General features: G+C 49.8%; 2 protein-coding genes across 3 annotated transcripts in view; one reads left to right on the top strand and one right to left on the bottom strand.

Moving 5' to 3' along the window:
- Positions 1 to 21,663, bottom strand: part of MACROD1 (mono-ADP ribosylhydrolase 1) — a 196,611-nt gene that overhangs the window by 145,658 nt on the left and 29,290 nt on the right. The window lies entirely within an intron of this gene.
- On the top strand, positions 3,456 to 5,874 carry FLRT1 (fibronectin leucine rich transmembrane protein 1). Its single transcript, XM_074231169.1, has one exon. The coding sequence runs from the start codon at positions 3,503 to 3,505 to the stop codon at positions 5,528 to 5,530; it is 2,028 nt and encodes a 675-aa protein (XP_074087270.1). The 5' UTR covers positions 3,456 to 3,502; the 3' UTR covers positions 5,531 to 5,874.

The following is a 21,663-nucleotide window of genomic DNA, read 5'->3' as shown; positions in this document are numbered from 1 at the left end:
GTCTCACCTGAGGCTCACAACTACCCTGGGAGGTTCCATTCTGTCCACTTTGCTAATGAAGAACCTGAGATTCAGAGAGGACCTCAGCCAGGAAATATCCAAGCTGGGTCTGAGCCCATATCTTCCTGATGAGCCCAGCATCTGATACCCTAAAGTCCCCTGGCAGCCTCAAGGGAACAGTCCTGTAAGGGGCAGCTCTCCATGGACAAACCCATGGTACTCTCAGACCCTGAACCCCTCGGCCAGAAATCCATAAACAAAAAGAAAACTATAAGAAGGGAGGGAGGGTGCAGACCTCACAGATCATCCAAATGCCACCAGTTCTTAAACACATCAGCATACCCCACTACAGACTGGTGTGCCTAGGGCTGAGTGGACACAGAGAGCAGATACAAGGAGGAGGGGTGCCCAGGTCTGGACAATGGGGTCAGATAGCAAGAAGGAGGGGTACTGGGAGCAGATAGACAGAAAGAAGGGAATCAGGGACAGATAGATGGGCAACGGGGTCAGATGGATAGAAGGAGGGGTATTCTGGGGGCACTAGGATCAAGAAAGATGAAGGATATCCCCCCAAGTCCATGCTTCAGATCGGGGGGAGGAGGGCTGACTTCACAAGGCTCCAGGCAATTTCTGGAGCTCTAAGCTCTCAGAGAGAGATGATGCCTTCCCCACCGAGGTAGGGAGATAATTTTTCCTTAATTGATTTTTACCTCTACTCATTGTGAAAGAAGATGAGGAAATATGAGAGAAAAAAATCCATTTTACCATTTTTTCATTTTCAAAAATTGATATGACACCTCGCAGGCTCACTCAGGCTGTGGACTGCTCCGTTTATTAAGTCATCTTGTTTTAAAAAAGAAGAGATGTACAATTTTTCTCTAAAATGGTTAAATATTTCATGATTTTGGAAGTCACCCTGGAGCAATTTTTCCATATAACCCAGAGCATGGTGAGGCGGAGACCCCAGAGCACACTATGGATTTCTCTCTCTCTTTTTAAAGGGAAAAAAAAAGTTAAATTGATGCTTTTTAAAACACTATTCATTTCTTGATATTCTCCCACAAAGCCCCCTCCCTTGTCATAGAGAAGAGTGATGGTTAAGCAAAATGAGATGATACTCTTAAATGCAACTGACAATGAGAGGAAGGGAAGAAGGAAGGGAGGGAGGGAGGAAGGAAGGAAGGATGGAAGGGAGGAAGAGAGGAAGGGGAGGAGGGAAAGGATGAAAAAAAGTATGCTGTGTAGACACTGGGAATACAAGAAGAAAAGCCTTCCTGCCCTCAAGGAGCTTACAATCTAATGGCCAAGGAAAGAAAGTTACCAAGATGGAGAGAGGTGCCATGGGATAGGAGGACCCTGCCCTAACCAACCCCCTCCACCTCTACCTCTTTATTTAAAATAGGTAAGAGAACCCATGAACCAAAGAGTGCAACAACCTACACACCCTCTGGCGTAGAGACACGTGTAAGTGCTTCCTCTCACTGGTGTCTTGAGAGAGGAAGTCAAAGGGGAAGCACCTTCCAAATTGAGCTTTCCCTCCTTCCATTTCTTTCCTTTCTTCCTTTTCTCTTCTTCCCTCCCTTGTTCCTTTCCTCCCTCCCTTTCTTCCTTCTTTCATTTCATCCTCCCTGTCTTTCCACTGCTTTGCCTTCCTTCACCTTCCCTTTTCCCTCTTCTCCTCTAATATCTCCAGTGGCTCCCTATGGCTCCTTGATGAATCCCATGGTCCTTTTCCTGTCATCTTACATCTCGGGCTGATCTCTCTTTCCAGCTTACCCTCCCCAAACTCTGGGGTCTAGCCATGCTGTCCTCTGAGACTCAGTGTGATGAATGCCCAGGTTCAGCTGCCTCTTAAAAGCTGTCTTTTTCTCTCCATGACTGGCATGGTGGTATTCACCAATTTCTGGTTCTGCCTTTCTTGCTCCCCTCCAGTTCATCTAAGGCTTCCCATGCTCCCCAATCTGTCATCTGTCTTGTCTTCCAGTAGGCTACCCCCTGCTTCATTCATTAGCCTGTCTGTTCAGTTATCCACAATCACTGTCTCCACATTTTTGCTGCCACAAGAAGTGATGCCAGAGACATTGCAGGGTCAACGGGACCTCTCCCTGTAACTGGTACAAGCATGACCAGGTCAAAGAATCTTAACAATTTAGTACTTTCTATGAACTAGATCATTGCACAGATGTGAAAACATGCACCTCTTGATCCAATCTTCTTCCACACCTGGAACTCTCCTGGGCAGTGACCTTCAGTGACAGTGTTTACCCCATGTGTCACCTGCCATCTTCAGAGGGGCATGGTTGCATCATGCTCAGTGATGTAAACTCATACAGTGGGTCCACTGTGGCCTGCTGATCACCTGCGGCAATCAAGCGCCAGAGCTCTGGCCCCACAAGGGAGCCTCCAAACAGATCATGAAGCAGGCCTAAGCATGCCCGAGCTGAAGGACAAATGCTGCCCATTGGCAGCATTAGGCAGATCATGTTACCATTAATCAGACTGCTCCCGCTTCTGGCCACATATGATGATATTCTGCATGTGAGATTAGGATGCTCTCAGGGCTTTCCTGGTATCCGCCAGATTTCTTGGTTTGGATGGTCAGAACAATGATAAGACAAAGTCTCTCCAAAGGCTCCCTGCCTACCAGATACATCTGAAGCATCCACTGCCCACAGTGGGCTGAGCCAGAGCCTGAGGAAGGTGCCAAGGTTAGGGAAGAGAGAGTCCCTACCTTGGATCACTGTCTAAGGGGGAAAAGATGAAAACACAGAGATGCCCCTCCTCCACAGAAGATGGGAAGAATGTGAGGGGGCTCCAAGCCCTATGGTTCATGTCTGAGGGGGACAGTTCCCAACAGAGGAGATCAGGGTGGAGATGCAAGGAGGAAGTGGTGTTTGAGATGGGGAGAGAGGGATCTTAATGCTAGAGCATGTATACAAGGGAGGAAATGCAACAGCCATGACCCAACATGGCTAGACCCCAGAGTTTGGGGAGGGTAAGCTGGAAAGAGAGATCAGCCCCAGATGTAAGATGATAAGAAAAGGACCATAGGGAGGAGCTATAGGGAGCCACTGGAGACATAAGAGGAGAAGAGGGAAAGGGAAGGTGAAGAAAGGCAAAGCAGTGGAAAGGAAAGACAGGGAGGACAAAATTAAAGAAAGAAGAAAGGGAGGGAGGGAAAGAGGAAGGGAGGGAAGAAGAGAGAAAAGGAAGGAAGAAAGGAAAGAAATGGAAGGAGGGAAAGCTAAATTCAGAAGGTGCTTTCCCTTTGACTTTCTCTCTCAAGACACCAGTGAGAGGAAGCACTGACGTGGGTCTCTATGCCAGAGAGTGCATAGGCTGTGGCGCTCTCTGGTTCATGGGTCAGCAGCACAGTGGTCTGGGTGGTGGCCCTGACTGCCTCCCAGAGGCTCATTACCTCCATCTCACTCCATTCATTATGTACTTCTTGCAGGTGACAAGGACGTGAGCTGGGGGGCCCCGGCTCCATAGCCTGTCAGCCATGGTGACAGCCCACTCCACCGCCGCAGCTGCCATGACCACCACCACCACCATCACAACCACTGTGGTCATGACCACGGCCACGATTGACTTGCGGGACTGGCTGTTCCTGTGCTATGGGCTCATCGCCTTTCTGACGGAGGTCATTGACAGCACGACGTGCCCATCCGTCTGCCGCTGTGACAATGGCTTCATTTACTGCAATGACCGGGGTCTGACATCCATCCCAGCAGACATCCCAGACGACGCCACCACCCTTTACCTACAGAACAATCAGATCAATAATGCGGGCATCCCTCAGGACCTGAAGAGCAAGGTCAACGTACAAGTGATCTACCTGTATGAGAACGACCTGGATGAGTTCCCCGTTAATCTCCCGCACTCCCTGCGTGAGCTCCACCTGCAAGACAACAATGTCAGGACCATTGCCAGAGACTCGCTGGCCCGCATCCCCCTCCTAGAGAAGCTTCACCTCGACGATAACTCGGTGTCGACAGTGAGCATCGAGGATGATGCTTTTGCAGACAGCAAACAGCTGAAGCTGCTCTTCCTGTCCCGGAACCACCTAAGCAGCATCCCATCCGGACTGCCCAGGACCCTGGAGGAGCTGCGCCTGGATGACAACCGCATCTCTACCATCCCACTGCATGCCTTCAAGGGCCTCAACAGCTTGAGGCGGCTGGTGCTGGACGGCAACCTGCTGGCCAACCAGCGGATCGCAGACGACACCTTCAGTAGGCTCCAGAACCTCACCGAACTGTCTCTGGTCCGGAACTCGCTGGCCGCCCCACCCCTCAACCTGCCCAGCGCCCACCTGCAGAAGCTCTACCTCCAGGACAATGCCATCAGCCACATACCCTATAATACACTGGCCAAGATGCGCGAGCTGGAGCGGCTGGATCTCTCCAACAACAACCTCACCTCCCTGCCACGAGGCCTGTTTGATGATCTGGAGAACCTCAGCCAGCTCCTGCTCAGGAACAACCCCTGGTTCTGCGGCTGCAACCTCATGTGGCTCAGGGACTGGGTGAAGGCACGGGCATCAGTGGTCAATGTGCGCGGACTGATGTGCCAGGGCCCCGAAAAGGTTCGTGGCATGGCCATCAAGGACATCACCAGTGAGATGGATGAGTGCTTTGAGACAGGATCTCAAGGCAATGCGGCTGCGGCCGCTGCTGCCAAGACCACGGCCAGCAACCATGCTGCATCCACCACCCCACAGGGCTCTCTCTTTACCCTCAAATCCAAGAGGCCGGGAATCCCACTCCCAGACTCTAATATAGACTACCCCATGGCCACTGGGGATGGTACAAAGGCCCTGGTGATCCACGTGAAGCCCTTGACAGCAGACAGTATCCGGATCACCTGGAAGGCCATGCTGCCCGCCACCTCCTTCCGCCTCAGCTGGCTGCGTCTTGGACACAGCCCCGCAGTGGGCTCCATCACAGAAACCCTGGTGCAAGGCGACAAGACAGAATACCTACTGACAGCTCTGGAGCCCAAGTCCACCTACATCATCTGCATGGTCACAATGGAAACTGGAAACACCTACGTGGCTGACGAGACCCCAGTGTGCGCCAAGGCAGAGACGGCTGACAACTATGGGCCGACCACCACCCTCAACCGAGAGCAGAACGTGGACTCCATGACGGGCCTGCCTCTGGCGGGCATCATCGGAGGCGCCATAGCCCTCGTCTTCCTCTTCCTGGTCCTTGGAGCCATCTGCTGGTATGTCCATCGGGCTGGAGAGCTTCTGACCCGGGAAAGGGCCTACAACCGGGGCAGCCGCAAGAAAGACGACTACGTGGAGTCAGGGACCAAGAAAGATAACTCGATTCTGGAGATTCGGGGGCCCGGGCTCCAGATGCTACCCATCAACCCCCACCGGGCCAAAGAGGAATATGTAATACACACCATTTTCCCTTCCAATGGCACCAGCCTCTATAAGAGCACGCATACGATCGGGTATGGCACCACCCGTGGTTACAGAGACGGTGGCATCCCAGACATAGATTATTCCTACACATGATGGAGTCACTCTCTCTCCTTCCCCGGACCCCTAAGTCACCCTGCGCCCATTGCTTCTTTCCATCTCCTCCTTGTGTGGAAACATGGCTTCCCACATGTGCTGGCTACAATCGAAGAAAGAAACCCCTATCAACATCACATAAAACTATTTTCAAGCCAGAAACAAGGGGAGGGGGTGAATATTTTATAAAAAAAACAACAATGGTAAAATTTTGTTTGTTTTTTTTAAAGAAAATAATAGGCAAGGAAGGGAAACTGAGGTCATATTTCTTAATTTATACAAAAAAATGCCACCTGGTGGGGAGGGGTGCCACAGGGAGGGAGATCAGGAAAGACCTAAAAATAAAAAGGAAAGAATGTTCTTTTGGGAAACTGGAAAGATACTACCTGTACAATCAGCCGTGTCAATCTCATGTTTTGTTCGGGGGTAGAGATACAAAAGAACCGTCAAGTGAAAAGCAAACAGGCTTTAAAAACAGAAGGAAAAAAAAAGCCCGCACCCGCACCAGAGCATTCTCTTCTCAAGCTGCTAACTGTTGGCGTTTGGGAGATTGTTCAAGCTTCCTACAAAGGAGAAAAGAAAAGGGGATGGCAAGGGGGGAGGGAGATGCCATCTTCCCCAAAGCTCTCTCCTAGTTCTTTACCATAATCACTTCCTTGATGGGTCTGCAGAAAGACTGCCCGGCTTCCCTACATTAGCTGAACAATTTGTAGCTGATTAAAGACAGACGTGTTTTCTAGATTGAAACCTGATTTGGTCCAGGCCCAATGCTCAGTGAATGGCAGTCTTCCTGGGCCCATTTCCATCCCTACGCGCACCTGTAGACCGACAGACAGGTAGAGAGATGGGGATAGCAACAGAGCTGGTATTTATAGATCTCTTTTTGGCTTAGGTCTAGCTGGCCATCTTTTCTACAAGTTCCAGAGACAAGAAAATCTTCCCCACCCACCCACCCAATAGAGGTTCTTCTCTTCTGGGAATAAGAAAATATGTCGATAAAGTATGGTAGAGGATGAGAGAGGGCTGGGGAGAGAGAGAATTCCAAGTCCAAAGGTGGTGGGGGGGTAGAAAAAATGGGAGTTGGGGGGAAGAAGGGGGCACCTTTGGGTTTCTATCATGTCTCAGGTTCCATCGACCCGATCTTTTGCATGAGATCATTCTCTCCTGTGCTAGTGATAATGATCATTTCCTGGGACTAACAGAATTCCCCCCACCCCGACCCTGTTCTACCCAAGCACAAGTCAAAGCCAACCCCCCCACTATTATCGAGCATCTTTTACCAACAATGTTCTCTGTTATGGGACAGGGAACTGCTCAGGTTTTCAAAAGGAAGAATCGGCATGTGATGATTTCTTAGCTGCCCAAGGGGAGGTTGAGAAAGAGATCAAAATGTCTCAGGAAAACCTGGGAGAGAAACAACCCCAGAGAAGGAGAAGAGACTTCAGCTCAGCCTGCCTGAACCTGAAGCCTCTGGTCTCCATAGGGGCTGCTTGCTCCTTTTCTAAAATAAAAATGCCCGCCTTCCACCAGGATGTGCTTCCGACTTTGGAGCTGTCTGTCCCGGGCTCTGGTGTGAATGTCACCACTGTTGATGAGCTGATGGTGTAACCCAGGCAAGATGCCAAGGGGGCTGCAGAAAGAGGAGTCAAAGGGGAGGTTTCAGAGCCTCATCTCTTAGTTCCCCTCATACCTGCTCCAAGGTACAACACAACCATCAACATGCCCTCTACCCTTCCCTTCCACAAAGAAAGATGCTTCCAGAAAAAAAAAAAATGCCATTCTGAGGTCAAGGAGAATGACAAGAGACCATGCTGCAGGTGATCATCATTCCAGAAACTGAAGGCAGAGAAGCCCCACCGACTGTGAACCCTTCCCTGGGCGCCCTGAGGTAGGAACATCACTGGGGGCTTCTGTGAGGCACAAAACCCCAAAACCAAAAGGTCTTCCTGTCTGAAGAAGAGCAGTTGGAAAGGAACAGACCAAGACCCTCAGAAAAGGGAAGAGAGAAGAGGCCTAGGAGATGCATAGTCAAGCTGAGAGGACCCTTCCGCCTGACATGGAGGCCAGTTCTTTCCCCTAGACAAAGTGCTGAAGGAGAACATTTCTTAACTGCCTTCTTAACTGCCCCACCACCACCACCCTTTCCCATTTAAATGGAAATAGCAATGAGATTGTGAGGGAAAACTAGCAAAGCCTTAATTTCACAGCTGTAAATCAGACTCCTTCCCCAACCGATCTACTCTCCCTGCCTCTGTCTCTCTCTGTCTGCATCTTTCTGTCTATCTCTGTTTCCATCTTTATGTCTCTGTCTGCTCCTATGGGGTGGGTCCTAAAATTGCAGAGGATTGGAATGACAGGACTCAGGTCACCACCCCTCCAAGATGATGAAGTCTGTTCTATCTGTGAAGGTTGGGCAAGAAAGAAGGTCACTCGCCTCCCTGCTCCCCCAAAGGGACCCTCTCCTTGCAGGGCTTTGAGAGGATTCAGGGCTTGGCAGTGGCTGGAAAATAATCCCATGTCCTTAGAGGTCCAAGGTCTAGCCCCTTTCTAAGCTGGGCTCAGCATCAGCTCTGATGAGCTCATCTCTCCCATCCCACACACCAGATGATCCCCTTGGGGTCAGGTAACCTACTCAGGGAGGGCCTGGGAGGCTGAGGCAGCAGGTCAGTTATCAGACACTCAGTCAACAAACATATTCTAAGGGCCTTTCTTCCCCATGCCTGGCCTGCCTTCGAGGAGTTTCCAGGCTACTGACATAATCACTGTGCTCTAGACACTCAGAGAGTTCTGGGATGAGGGGAGTGATCCTAAGCTAGTCACTTTTGCTCTGGGTCTCAGTTCCTTCATCTGGAAGAAGAGGGGATTGGACCAGATAAGAGTGAGGGTCTCTTCCACTCTCAAGCTCTGATTCCATGGTTATCCAAAGGGCCGTGCCCCAGAGGGGAGGTCATATGGCTCTCCCACAGAGAAAAACCAGGAGCAGTAAGGCTCCAAAAGGTTCGTCACCAAGGGCAACTTCTTAACCTGTAGGAAGATGGAGTGAGCTGTCTCAGGAAGGTAGTGAGTGGCCCATAACTGGAAATATTCAAGCAAAGGAGATATGACAATTTGCTGAGGATATCACAGAAGGAAGATGTCCCTGAGGTCCCTTACAACTCTGAAATTCTATGAAAGAATACCAGTGAGAAAAGCTGACATCTCTAGGACATTTGAAGGTGGCCAAAGATGTGACGTCATTTGGTCCTCAAAAATCTTGGTTGGGTCAATACTACTCCTATGCTCCATTTTACAGATGAGGAAACAGGTTATTGGAAGGGGCTTGGCCCAGTCACAGCTAGGCTATGGGGGGAGACAAGATTTGAAACAAGGTTTCCCTGCCTCCAAGGCTGGTGCTTCAAGGAAATGATCAGGCCATTCCCCCCTTATCTTCCCCACTTTGGCTGCTCACTGTTCCTGGTCAGCCAGGAGACTGGAGTTTTGGGAAGCTATGCTTTAATCTGCCCTCTTCACTTTACCTGGCTATAGGACCTCAGGCCAGCCCCCCCAATTCCTCTGGGATCAAAGGACCTCATCTGTAAACTAAGGAAAATATCACATGCTCCTTTCCACATTGGGATAGCATAGAAAAGGCCAAAGTCTAAGAGAGACATCGGGTAGTGGTGAGCGAAGAGCCCAGGCCCTTGACCTGGGCAGGTCCCTTCAACTGGCCCCAGACCATTCTCCTGAAACAAGAGCTAATCAGCAATGGAGCAGTGAACTTCCCACACCTGGAGTTCTCTCCACCAGACCAAAAGCAGAAGGGCTCCCAACATCCCCTGAGCCCCTGGCCCATCCCAACCGAATTTGAGGACTCAGATAAAGACCGAAAATTACAAGCTTCCAGGCCTATGCCCATCATAAAGGCTCCCCAAAGCACCCCCCCGTTCCCCTACAACCTTCCCATTCTCCTTCCCAAAGAATCTGCCTCTTGCCCACTTTATGAAGAGGGTAGAGAGATCGCTAATCTAACCTCCTCGTTTTACAAATCAATCAACCAACCAATAAGCATTGATTACATGCCTACTGAGTACCAAAGTGTTGAAAATCTAGAGCTTAAAAGAAATGGAAGAATCTCCAGCCCATCTTCCTCACTGGACAGAACAACCAACAAATGAGCATTTATTAAATGCTTCCTGTGTACTGTGCGGATAAGTACAGAGGACCTAGAGCCTGGAGGAAACTTAGAGATCTGGAAAGATCAATCAACAAAAAATATTTTACTGAAGATCAACTGCATACTGAACAGGCAATGAGCTAAGAGATCTCTAGTTACATCTTCCTCGTTTTACAGATCAATCAGTAAATAAGCATTTAATAAACACCTTCTGTATATCAAGACAAGCAATGAGCTAAGGGGAGGATGTCTAGTCCAATCTCTTCATTTTATGGATCAATCAACAGATAAACATTTATTAATAACCTTCTGTTTACAGGCAGGCAATGAGTTAAGTGGAGGAAACTTAGGGATCTCTAGTTCAATCTCTTCATTTTACAGATCAATCAGCAAATAAGCATTTATTAAGTACCTTCTGTAGATCAGGCAAGCAATGAGCTAAAGAAAGGAAATTTAGGGATGTCTAGTCTAATCTCTTCATTTTACAGATCAATCAACAGATAAGCATTTATTAATAACCTTCTGTTTACCAGGCAGGCAATGAGTTAAGTGGAGGAAACTTAGGGATCTCTAGGGCAATCTCTTCATCTTACAGATCACTCAGTAAATAAATGTTTATTAAATACCTTCTGTATATCAGGCAGGAAATGAGGAAACTTAGGCATCTCCAGTCCAATCTCTTCATTCTACAGATCAATTGATGCATTTATTAATTATCCCCCACTAGGGACAGACAAAAGTCAATCAGAGGTGGTAAGGGGAGAAGGGACAAGAAGAGACTTTTTTACAAGAGATGTAGGTGTCCCTTAGGAAAGCAGCCCTCCCTGGCCATGCATAAACAGCTTCAGGATGGAAACCCTGCCCGGCAGCATCTGGTCTTGGGGTGACAATTCTCCCCATCCCCAGCCTGTACCCCTACCTTGATGAGTAGGTCTCCAAATTAATGCAACTTCTGTTCCATTTTAGACAGATTTTTTTGAAAACAACCCCCACTCACCCACCCCAAAAAAAGTCACATTTTTTTTTCTGGTTAAATGGCTTCGCCTTAGTGGTAATTAGATGGAATGATTAGAATCTCCTTTCTATTACACTGCAATTTTCCTTTAAATTTTCTCTAGGAAAAAAAAAAAACAACCCAAGGAACCAAAGAAAGGAGGCCCCAGAAGCTGCCGATTCATTTGCATCCTGCGAATGAGGGCTCTTGTGCCCGTCACAGCTCAAGAGAGAGGGCCCAACGTATGGAATGCTTAAGAGATTACTAAGAATAAAATCTATTAATTAGTCATACTCCATTCTGCAGACATGATGCGCATCAAAAGCCTCTTTTCTTTCCTTTTTTTTCCCCCTTCCCCTACCCCCAGGCTGCTGCCTCCATCTTCTAGTCTAAATCAGCTCTTTTCTGCCTGCCAGGCTCCATGTTAGAACAGGAGTGGGGGGGGGGGGGGCAGAGATTTAGGCCCGGGCACCCTAGACACAGTGATCCTAGAGGTCTAGGGCCTGGACTGCCCTGTTCTCCCACCTCCTCCTGCTCATCAGGGGTCCCGGGCCTCTGCCCAATGAGGAAGTTGGACTGTGCTCTCCTTCTGGTCCAAAGGATGAAAGGAAGGGGTCCTACGGGGGAGGACAGCATGAGCTCAAGGATTTGTGATAGCTGCTTTGATAAGACACATTTCTATTTTGCTTAAAGGATGGTAAGGTGGTTGGTGGTGCTGGGATCAACACCTCCAGAAGCTTGCCCAGGGAAGTGCTGGAGACATTTGTCTTCCACATTTAGCCAGACCTCCACTTGGATTCTAAAGGAACACAGCTGGTCAGAGGTGGTCAACTGAGGCTTGAGGTAGGGAAAGCACAGTCCTGAAGGTCAAGCTGCCACAGGGGTAACCATCCAGGGACAGGACTTAAACAGGTGCCTAGGCAAAGAGCCAAACGGGCCCAGCCGTGCTTTCCACTAGGATCATGAAAGACTCCCCAGAGTGGCAGAGCCCCGAGAAAGTTGCCAGTGTGCTGTTTCCCTTCCCACTTTGCAGCTCCAAGACAGACTGCTGACATTAGACCTTAGTGCTGGGGATAGAAAGAAGGGCAAAACCAGCTCCTGCCCTCGAGAAGGTCACCATATAATGCCTCCCCTCTGCCCAGTCGTCCCACTACAGGAAAAAGATGAGAAATTCAAATCTCAACAGGAAGACAAAGGGGCCCAAAGAGAACAGAGCACTCTGGATCCCAAGAAAAGATCCAGAAAGAAACTTGCTCTAGGTTCAAGAGAGAAGCCTCTGATGGACCCCTCTGGCTGATGAAAAAACACAAGGAAAACAAAGGGACAAAGGAATGCTCCCTCCCACCCTGGGCTCAGGGCAGCCTCAGATCTGGGCAGCAGACCTCACTTTCTCTGGGGAAACCAGACCCCCTTCTCCCAAATACTTGTCAGGGGTGGCGCCATTTGGCAAGCATGGGCCCACAGGCCAGATTCCCAGCCTGAAAAATGTGAGGGAGAGCAGGTTCATTTGTTGTTGGGGTAGGGTGGAGGCAGTACAGGGAGGATCCTTTTGCTTATTAGTGAGGAGAGAGGCTTGAAGAGGCAGATTCTTATCTTTTACAACCAAGAGAGTCTGGCAGGCAATTGGGGAAGCACAGTTCTAGGCTGAGAGTCAAGGCCTGAGTTCAAATGCTGACTGTCTTTACTTCCAATGTGACCATGGGCAAATCAAAGTCGCATCTTTGGGCCTCAATTTCCTAAGAACCTTCCAGCTGGAGAAAAGTCTTTTTTCAGGTCTTGCTAGGGGAAGCAGCTGGAAGGATGGGTTGCTCACAATCTTTCCCCAAGCACACTGATCAGGGCTTGGCACCTGTCATAGCCTGTGCCTTTCCAGAGGTTGCTGACATGGGAAGGCTGCAAATTTGGAGGGCTGGCCTCAGAAGTGAAGGTCTCCATTCCCATTTACACATAAATATGAAGCAGAGGGGTCTCACCCCCCCCCAGGCAGAACCCCTTCCCAGATGGGGTTTGGTCTGCTTGGGGCAGGGCTCAGCCCTGTGGGATCTCTCTGAAGAAGATCTAGCTGAAGACACAAGCTTGGGCATTTCCAGCACTGGGCCCAATCCCTTGGTGGAGCTGCATCCTTTCCAATGGGGTTGGGGAAAAGGCTCCTACAACAGGGATGGGAGGGGAGGGGAGAAACTGAGGTTCTCACGAAGAGTAGCCAAAGGGCCCAGTCTAAGGAATGATTTGGGAAATGGGGAGCTCCGGGCTCCCCTGCTTTAAACACCCACCACCCTAAAATAAGAACTGGTATTTCCATCGGTCACCAAGAGTTGGGAGACTCTACATTCACTAGGTCATCTGTGGTTCACATCACAATCCCATGAGTAATTACTCCCACGTGACAGATGAGGGAAAAAGGAATAAGCTTTATTAATCACTTATTAGACCTGGTGCTCAGCATTTTCCAAATATTATTCCATTTGATCCTCAGAACCTCCCTGGGAGGGAAGAGATGAGGGCTTTGAACCTCCAGAAAGCAAAAATTTGCCCAAGGTCACACAGCTAGCAAATGGCAGAGGTAAAATTTGAACTTAGTTCTTTTCTGACTCCAAGTCCCACACACCCCTAAAGTAGGGGAGAATTTCTCTGGCTCTAAATCGGAGACTCCCTCCCCCTTTAACATGTAGGAATGAAGACCAATCCACCACCACCAGGCTTCTCAAAGACTCCTGGCTGTCTCAATGGGGAGTTTTTAAAAAGTCCAAATGCAAGCCAGCCCAGGGGTCCTGGGGACTGGCTCTGGTGCTGGCTACCTTCAGGGGCTCAGAAAAGGACCAAAGCAGGAAAGAAGCTGGAGTCTCCTCCAAGCAATGAGCAGGTTGGAGCAGAGCAGAGCCGACCAAGAAGGCAGAACAGGTGGGCAGGGGGCACCACAGTGGAGCCAATCTCATGTTTTCTTTGACTCATAAAAGCATCCAGCTGGGGAAGAAATGAAGCAGAGGAGTTTCTGGTCCAAGTCAGTCCAGTATGGTGAAAAGAAGGCTGAACCTGGGGTCAGAAGACCTAGATTCAAATCTAGGCTCTGCCCCTGGGTGATGTCCCCTTGCTGGGCCTCAGTTTCCCCATCTGTAAAATAAGAGTTGGCCTTGATGGTTTCTGAACTCTCCAGTTCCAAGTCAAGGATCTTTCTCTCAGGCCAGCTGCTCCTCTAGTCAGATCCTAGCACCAGCTCTTCCTCCTCCTCCTCTCTACAACCCTACAATCCACTCCTCCAGCCCACACTCTTCTAACTCGTCTGGTCCTTGGCTGCCTGGGGCATTTTTATTTCTCATGCGCTTCTTTGAAATGTAGCATGTCGTTGGCTAAAATCTCCATTTGCTTTAAAAAAAAATTTTCCTAGCTTTTTAAAAAAAAATTTATTGTGTGTCCTGGTTTCAGAAATTCAATTATCCCAAGGACCATACTCAATCCCACCATCACGCCATAAATCTGCCTCAGAGAATTGCCAAGAGGCCTCCTAAAACGTCTCCTTTTCCATGAGCAGCCAACAAGGACAGGTGAGAGACCTGCCCACCCGTCCGTCCTCATTCCTCCTTTTGCAGACACTGCCCAGGGGAGCCGCTCACCCAAAGGGGCAAGTTCTTGGAATTTTATTCCAAATTCTCCAGTTGAGCCCCTGAGTTCTTGAGTCGCAACCTCCCTTGAGGGGCCAATGAACCCATTTGGATTAGGATTCTGCTATCTCCAACAGGATACAGAGTAGCCCCACACTCAGCCTGGCTTCCCCATCCTGGCCCCCGCTTCCCAATGATGTGTATGGATATGTGCATATGGATACATAGACATATTTCAAATGAGTTCATCTATGTAAAGCATTTTGCAACTCTTAACCCACTAGATAAATGTCAACTCTTGTTACTGTTACTTTAAAAGCTAGGCCATGGATGCCTCTGATTTGGGAATTCTTCTATCTAGGGCTAACACCACCACAATACTGCCTCACCTTCTCCCTTCCATCTACAAACACCCATCCATCCCCCAAACCTGGCCTCTGTCCCCACCTGAAGACCAAATGTCTGTTTTGTGTGGCCTAGCCAGAGAAATCTTAGCTGCCACCACCTGAGACCCACTCTCTCTGGTCACCAACGGTCACGGATGTCTGGTTTCTGTCATCCCCGGCTCTCCTGGGTCCCTGCCTCTAGACATTTACCCTCTAAGGGAACTTCTCCACATGGGGATGTCCTTTTGGGCTCATCCACCTCGGGCACAGCTGGTCCAGGACTTAGAAGTTCCAGGAGTTGTCTGGAGAATGGATGTCAAAGATGAAATTCGAATCCAGATCTTGCTGACACTGGGACTAACCCCTCCAATACCATCCATCATTATGAAAAAGTTGCTTCTTCTCCCTAATCATGGGTGATTAAACAGCTCTAGCCCACTCTCTTTGACTCAGTTTCCCCTCTGAGGGGAGGTGAGTGAGAACAGATGCCAGGCAGGCATCGTACCCGAGAGGCTGGAACAGCTCTGATAAACACCCATTGGTTTTCCTGCAGCCCCCTGTAGGTTCTCCAAGGCTTGAGCCCACCCACCCACCCAGGAAAGCAACTTAAGCTTGTTCTTGCAGTTCAAAAGGAAAAAAGGCAACAAACCAATCCTGGAGAGAACCAGCAAGTAGACACACCACCCAGCAGCCCCAGCGCCATCTCCCTGGGCCTGAGCCGATGAGGGGAAGGGAGCACCAAAAGCTGCTCAAGCGTCAAGGCTGACCTTTCACTTTTCACCTACTTTTATGTTAGAGAACCAAAAATTTCCCATTTGGGGCCATTCCCTTGCTGAACAGTCATTCTTGTGTAAGTACAGATGTGGTCAGAGATACTCAAACCCAGCCGGACTTTCCGGGGCCCAACTCGGCTTCTCGCTTACCATGGTGAGCTGGTGGCTAGGAAGCATCCCGCAGCTGCCATCTCACAGGGAGGGAGGGCTCCAGGGCCCTGCCCCAGGTCAAACCCAGAGGCTAACAGATATTTAGGGGGAAGATGGCATCTGCCCTCATAAGTCATTATGTCCCTGCTGAAGAATCAGATGGATGGATGGATGGATGGATGGATGGATGGATGGACCGAAAAGAGACAATCTGAGGGGGGGGGGGAGAAGGAAGGAGGGGGACAGAGTGAAGGAAGGAAGATGGGAAGGAAACTGGGGGAGGAGAGAGAGAGAGAGAGAGAGCAAGCAAGAGAATGAATGCTGGGAAGAAGGTTGGAGTTGCAATTATAAACACAGTTTCTTCTAGAAAGATTGCTCCATTGCATGAGGCTCACTAATTATATAAATGTCAGAAGGGGGTGTGAACAGGAATGCATAGTTATTAGAGGGTAAGAAATGAAATTAACCCCCACTCCCCCATCTGTAAGCTCCACAGAGAAATGGGTACAAGCCCCAACTCATAGTCCCATTGGGGGGCTTAAAAGAAGACTGACCCTGTTGAGAAAGTAGGAGCATCTCCAATAGGCATTGGAAACCACTCTTGGGAGCCAGGAGGGCCTGCTAGCCAACCCTCTGGGAAAGCTCAGCCATTCCTTCCCTTCCTCCACACCTTCCCCTCTGCCTAGCCCCCTCAACCTCCTGATCCTCCTTATTTCCATTTCCATTCTCCACTTTCCCCTCTCACATATCCACAGCTCCGTTGGCCCCAGCCTCTTCCTTCTCTGCCATTCAGAAAACCAGAGCAGGGGCCCCCAAGGGCAGTGGTGTGTGGACCCTGCTAGGTGGCAGAGATCAAGCGACAGGGGCAGCATCCTTCTAGAAGGTAGATGCTCCAGTCCTGCCACAGGCCGGGCTTTGTGGCTGCCCCTTTCCTCCCATTTCTTTTTAAGGGCAAACCAATTCCCTGAGACAGACCATGGCCGGCAGACACTCGCTGCTCCAGTGTGGGCCCAGGCATCCATGGGCAGAGCTGGCGGGCAGTGACTGGTGGGCTGGAAGCCGAAGGCCTTGTTTCTGACCAGCTGGGGTTTCTGCTATTCGTCGCCCTCCAATCTTTCCTCGGAGGCCCTACAAACCAAAGTGCCCTGCTGCCCACCCTCCAGCCTCCTTCTTTGTAGGTGCCTTCAAATTTTCACTGTTGAAACGAATGTGTTGGATCCCTTTGTCCTTTTTTTCATATAAAATGTACAAGTTACACTTCCTTGTCCTTTCTTGAAATAAATAGAAAGATTTAACTTTTACAGTTGTCTCATGCCTGTATATCCAGTCATCTCCCCATCTCCTCAGTTGGAGGCAGTTTCCACTGATGTCATCCCCAATGGTATGGTTTTTGAGGGATGCAAGGGAAGATAATGAACTCCCCGTCCCAGGTTGGATGACCATTACTCAGACATGTTGTAGGGAGAACTTCTCTGGTTCAAGCTGAACCATATGACCACTAAGTTGCCCTCCACCCCAGAGTTTTGGAGAACCCTGAAATTTAGATCTATACCACCCACCACATTTGCTCAACTACTTCTCATTAGATGTTTATCTGGTCAATCAACAAGCCCCTCACCAACCCAACGAGCATTTATTTATCGCCTACAAAAGTGATCAGCACTAGGATAGGCTGGTTGAGACACTGTGCATGTTCTAAGTCCTGGCTAAGATTTGCTAGAAGGACTCTATCCACAAAACCCTCTTTGCCTTCCATGGAAGGTGGTATTTCCAGCAGATCCAGGTTCTCTAGGATGTAGACATTCCCTATGCTAGACAGTCAAGATTTAGCTTCAGAAAGGATCTCAGAGGTCAAATCCAACCCTCCCACTCTGCAGATGGGGAAACTGAGGGTTGGAGAAGGAAGTCAGAGTCCATGGCCAGCAGGTGTCCAGGTGGGAGCATAGAGGGCCCTGCCCATTACACCACACTGCCTGCCTTGCCAACCTTTCACCCCTTCCTTCTTCACTGGTCTGATTCTTGTCCCTCTCTTTCCAAAAATCCTTCACGGAGAATTACCCCCAAACCCTGGAGGCTTTTATCTTGGCAGGTCTACCCAAAACCCTCTGTGTTTTGGCCCCATCTTCCTTTTTCCTAGCCAGTATCCAGCTTCCTCAATGGGACCTGCTCTCTCTATCCTTACCCTTCTCTGGAAACACTTGTGTCTGTGGTCTCCCATGGCCTACCATACTGGCTGATGAGGATTTCCCTGCCTGAGATTTCAGGGGTGGAGAGCCAACCTGCCCCATCTCAACAGGATCCTAGAAAGAGAACCTCTGATCCCAGTAGGCCAGTCCATCCATTATTCCTGACTCAGCCAGGAGACCCCCCCACTTCAGTTCCCCTGATTCCCAGATGAAGTATCTCACATCTCTGACCAAAAGCCTGCTCTCCTTGACCCTTCATCCAGGATTCTGGGGTCCCATGACCAGGCATCAAGTTCTCTGATGGTTACGGCCCTCAAGCACAAGAGGAGGAAACAGAAGCTCATTCCCATTGATTAGCTTTCCCATGAGATCAGAGGGGCTGCCTCAGCGAGTGTGAAGGTCAGGCACAGACCAGAGGCCTGGAGTAAAATGTCCAGGGTCCTTAAAGAGTATGGCAGATATCTGCAAAGAAAAGCAGTTTCTGAACTTCACCCATTATCTTGGTAACTGTTCACTTTGTAATCCTTAGGATTTCACTGTTTACCTCTGCAAACAAGATTCAGAGATGGGGCCTAAGGAGTCTGCCACACAAAGAGGTGGAAGACCCCAACTCTGTGTGCAGATTGTCTCATGTGGACACCATGGCCACCACGACTACCCATGAGGCAGGCACCCCAGGGACCATTATCCCCATTTCACAGATGAGAAAACTGAAGCCTGGAGGTTAACTGGCAAAGCGACCAAGTATCAGACATGGGGGCAGCTAGGTGAAGCCACAGAGTCTTCTGAAGACTCACCTTGCATTCAGATCTGGCCTCAGACACTTCCTAGTTGTGTGACCCTGGGCAAGCCACATCACCCTGTTTGCCTCAGTTTCCTCATCTGTCATATGAATTGGAAAGGGAAATGAATGACAAAATCCTTCCAGTATCTCTGCTGAGAAAACTCCAAGCAAACATGACTCCAATCACTAGCCCAGCCTGTCATTTTATGGAACACAAAAACCAAGGGGTACCATGCTCCAGGTGCTGGACTGGGGATGGAGAGAGAAAACCAAGACTGCCCCTGCCCTCCAGGAGCTTCCAGTCAATCAGAGAGATGCGAAGCAGCCTCAGGGAAGGGGCCAATGACTTTATCTCTGGCTTCTGGCACGTCCCAAAGTGAGACATAGTAACGGGGGTCAAGGCTTAACCAAGAGGCAGGAAGCAGGTGGGCAGAGAGATATGTGGGGAACTGTGGGGAAGCTTGGGGAGCCCCAATGCTCTGTTCTGCCCCCTGGGGGTCTTTCAGTCCACACACCCCTTTTTCTCCCTTGAAAAAATGATTTCTGCCCCATTTCACAAATCTCTGCTTTTATCTGCATTTCTCACATCCAAAATGAGGGGGAGAAGGAATAAAAACATTATTTTTCATCAGGCTCCCAGTCGTTAATGCTAAATTTAACATAAAATAAAAGCTCATTACTTTTGCATTAGATCTGATTTCATGTCTGGTTACAGGTTAATGGGTTTTTCCTTCTGCTCAAATGAAACAAAGATATTTCTCAACCTGAAAACATGACGTGATGACAGCTGGTCCCCGTCAGAGGCTGATGCTGACACTGATGCACAGGATAGGGGAAGTCTGGAAGATGCTGACCTCACTCCCGCCCCTCAAGGCCTCACCCTTCAGAGTAGAGCCCTGGAAGCCCAAGCAGTCACGGGGCTGGTGGCACAAGGAGGGGCAGAGGAAGGGGCTGGGGAGGCCCAGCCTCCGCCCAGGCTTCTAGGGCAGCCTCCCAGAAAGCTGCAGGGCTCTGAGCTGGGGACAAGTCACATCCAAGGGCCAGATTCTCCTTAGAATCCTGAGCCTAGGACAGGGGACATCAGGATGGGAGGGTCTTAGAAAAAAGGAGGTCAGGAGCAGGTGGGGCCTAGGTCAGAGGATGAGGGATCACATCCTTAGAAACCACTAGATCTGATCCTTCCACTTTAGAGAGAGAGCAGACCCAGAGAGTGAAGTGGCCAACCTAGGGGACAGCACTCCACTCCACTGGGGCACCAAAGGCGAAAGGCAGAATGTCCTTGTACCCCCAGTCCAGGGTGCATGACCTCTCCCCAGTGCCACCCTGACAGACCTTGACAAAGCCTGTTTCCCCACATATCTGTTCTCTTTCCCCACCCAGAAAGACACTGTTTACATGGTTGAGGCGCAACCTGTCCTAGTGGAGGGAGAAATGGGTTTGGGTTCCAGTCACCTTAGACACTTCGTGGCTATTGTTCCGAGCAGGTCACTTCCACCCTGTTCTGGATCTTCAAACCTCTGCTCTTGACCTGGTCTCAGTTCTGGAGCCCCAGATGCAGAACAGTAACAAGCAAAATGTTCCCTGGGGAGAGGGGCCCAGGCTGCCAGCCTCACGGCTGGGCAGGGCAGACACGGCACAACTGTAATGCCCACAGGAAGGTACTGACCATGTTCTTTCAATTTCTTCCTTCTAGAGCAAAGGTCCAGGTGCCTAGCCCCGGGTAGAACTCTGGGCCCAGGACTGTCCAAGCTAGCCTGGCCTACCCCACTGGCTCAGCAGCTGCCTGTTCTCATTTTTCCTTCTGTCCTCAACAGAATATGGGGTCCCCCAGACCTCACTCTGTCTGATCAGGACCCAACGTGACCACTCCCCCGACCCGGGCTTCCTTGGTCACTTCCCCCAGAGGCCACACAAATGGGCTTTCCTGAGGCCACTGACCAATGGCTGAATGAAATCTCCGCACCCCCCTCAGATTCACAGGGGAAGTGAAATCTTATTTGCAAGACTGCCAAATGTGGGGAGGAATGAAATTATACCCCCAGCCCAGAGCAGGCTGGCTCCACAGCCCCATGCGCCCGCATCTAAGATGGGCTCATTACAGGCGGTCGTGGCGACATCTCAGGTGTGAAGTAATTTACTGCCACCCAGAATCTGGTGGAGGCAGGTTTTTATCATTTTTATTTATGCGAGCCGCAAAAGAGCCAAGTTCTGCCTGCTCTGGAGAGAAGGCGGGCCCACCCTCTCCTCACCACTCCTGGTCCAGCCCGGCAGCACCCTGCCATTCCCCCACAGGACCCCCATCCCCTTTCTCACCCCTCTGGGAAGGCCTGGCAGTAGGCCAAGATCCTCCACCAAGCTTTCCCTGTTCCCATCTTACACACACACACACAAAACACATATCCACATACACACAGAGACACACACATTAATTCAGCTTACCCTAACTGGAAATCAAGAACGCAATATATGATTCTAGAATAAGACCCCCAAGAGAATAACAAGAATGATGATGATGATGATGATGATGACTGCTGATGTCTCTGGTTTGCAATGCCCTTGGTGTCTATTCTCTCACTGACTGGGCTGACAAGACCTAGGGTCTTATCAGGGGCCAGATCTCTCCCCATGCTGGGTGGTCTGCAGGAAGCTCCAGGCATCCTCCCAAACCACCAGCATCCCACTGATAGAGGGAGGGGTTTGGACCAGTCAATCAGTCTCTATCAGACTCAGTTTCTTCATAAGGGAAATGAGAGCAGTAAGAGCACCTAACTCCTAGGATTGGTGTAAGGAACAAATAACGACAGGGAAAGAGCCTTGGAAACCTTTAAAATTCTATTCAAAGGCAAGTTGCTGTTACTAGGAACAATTCATGTGGGAGCAGATCTAATGGTGGATAGTGAACTACCAATACAAAGCAGATCTGGGTTCGAAATCAGGTTCTGACACAACCCAAGTCTGTTAGCTTCAGAGGTCTCAGACAACTCATCTGTAAAATCAGGGCATGGCTCAGGACAGGTCTCTGGGGCTCTGAAGCTACGACCCCATTAACCTCTCTGGACCACAACTGAGGGGTTGGTCTCAGTGGCTGGAGGCCATGTGCCCCCTAAA

The sequence above is a fragment of the Macrotis lagotis genome, chromosome 3 (assembly GCF_037893015.1).
Source record: "Macrotis lagotis isolate mMagLag1 chromosome 3, bilby.v1.9.chrom.fasta, whole genome shotgun sequence".
Taxonomy (NCBI): domain Eukaryota; kingdom Metazoa; phylum Chordata; class Mammalia; order Peramelemorphia; family Peramelidae; genus Macrotis; species Macrotis lagotis.
The sequence above is the reverse complement of the archived record's forward strand: the minus strand, read 5'-3'. Positions and strand labels throughout refer to the sequence as shown.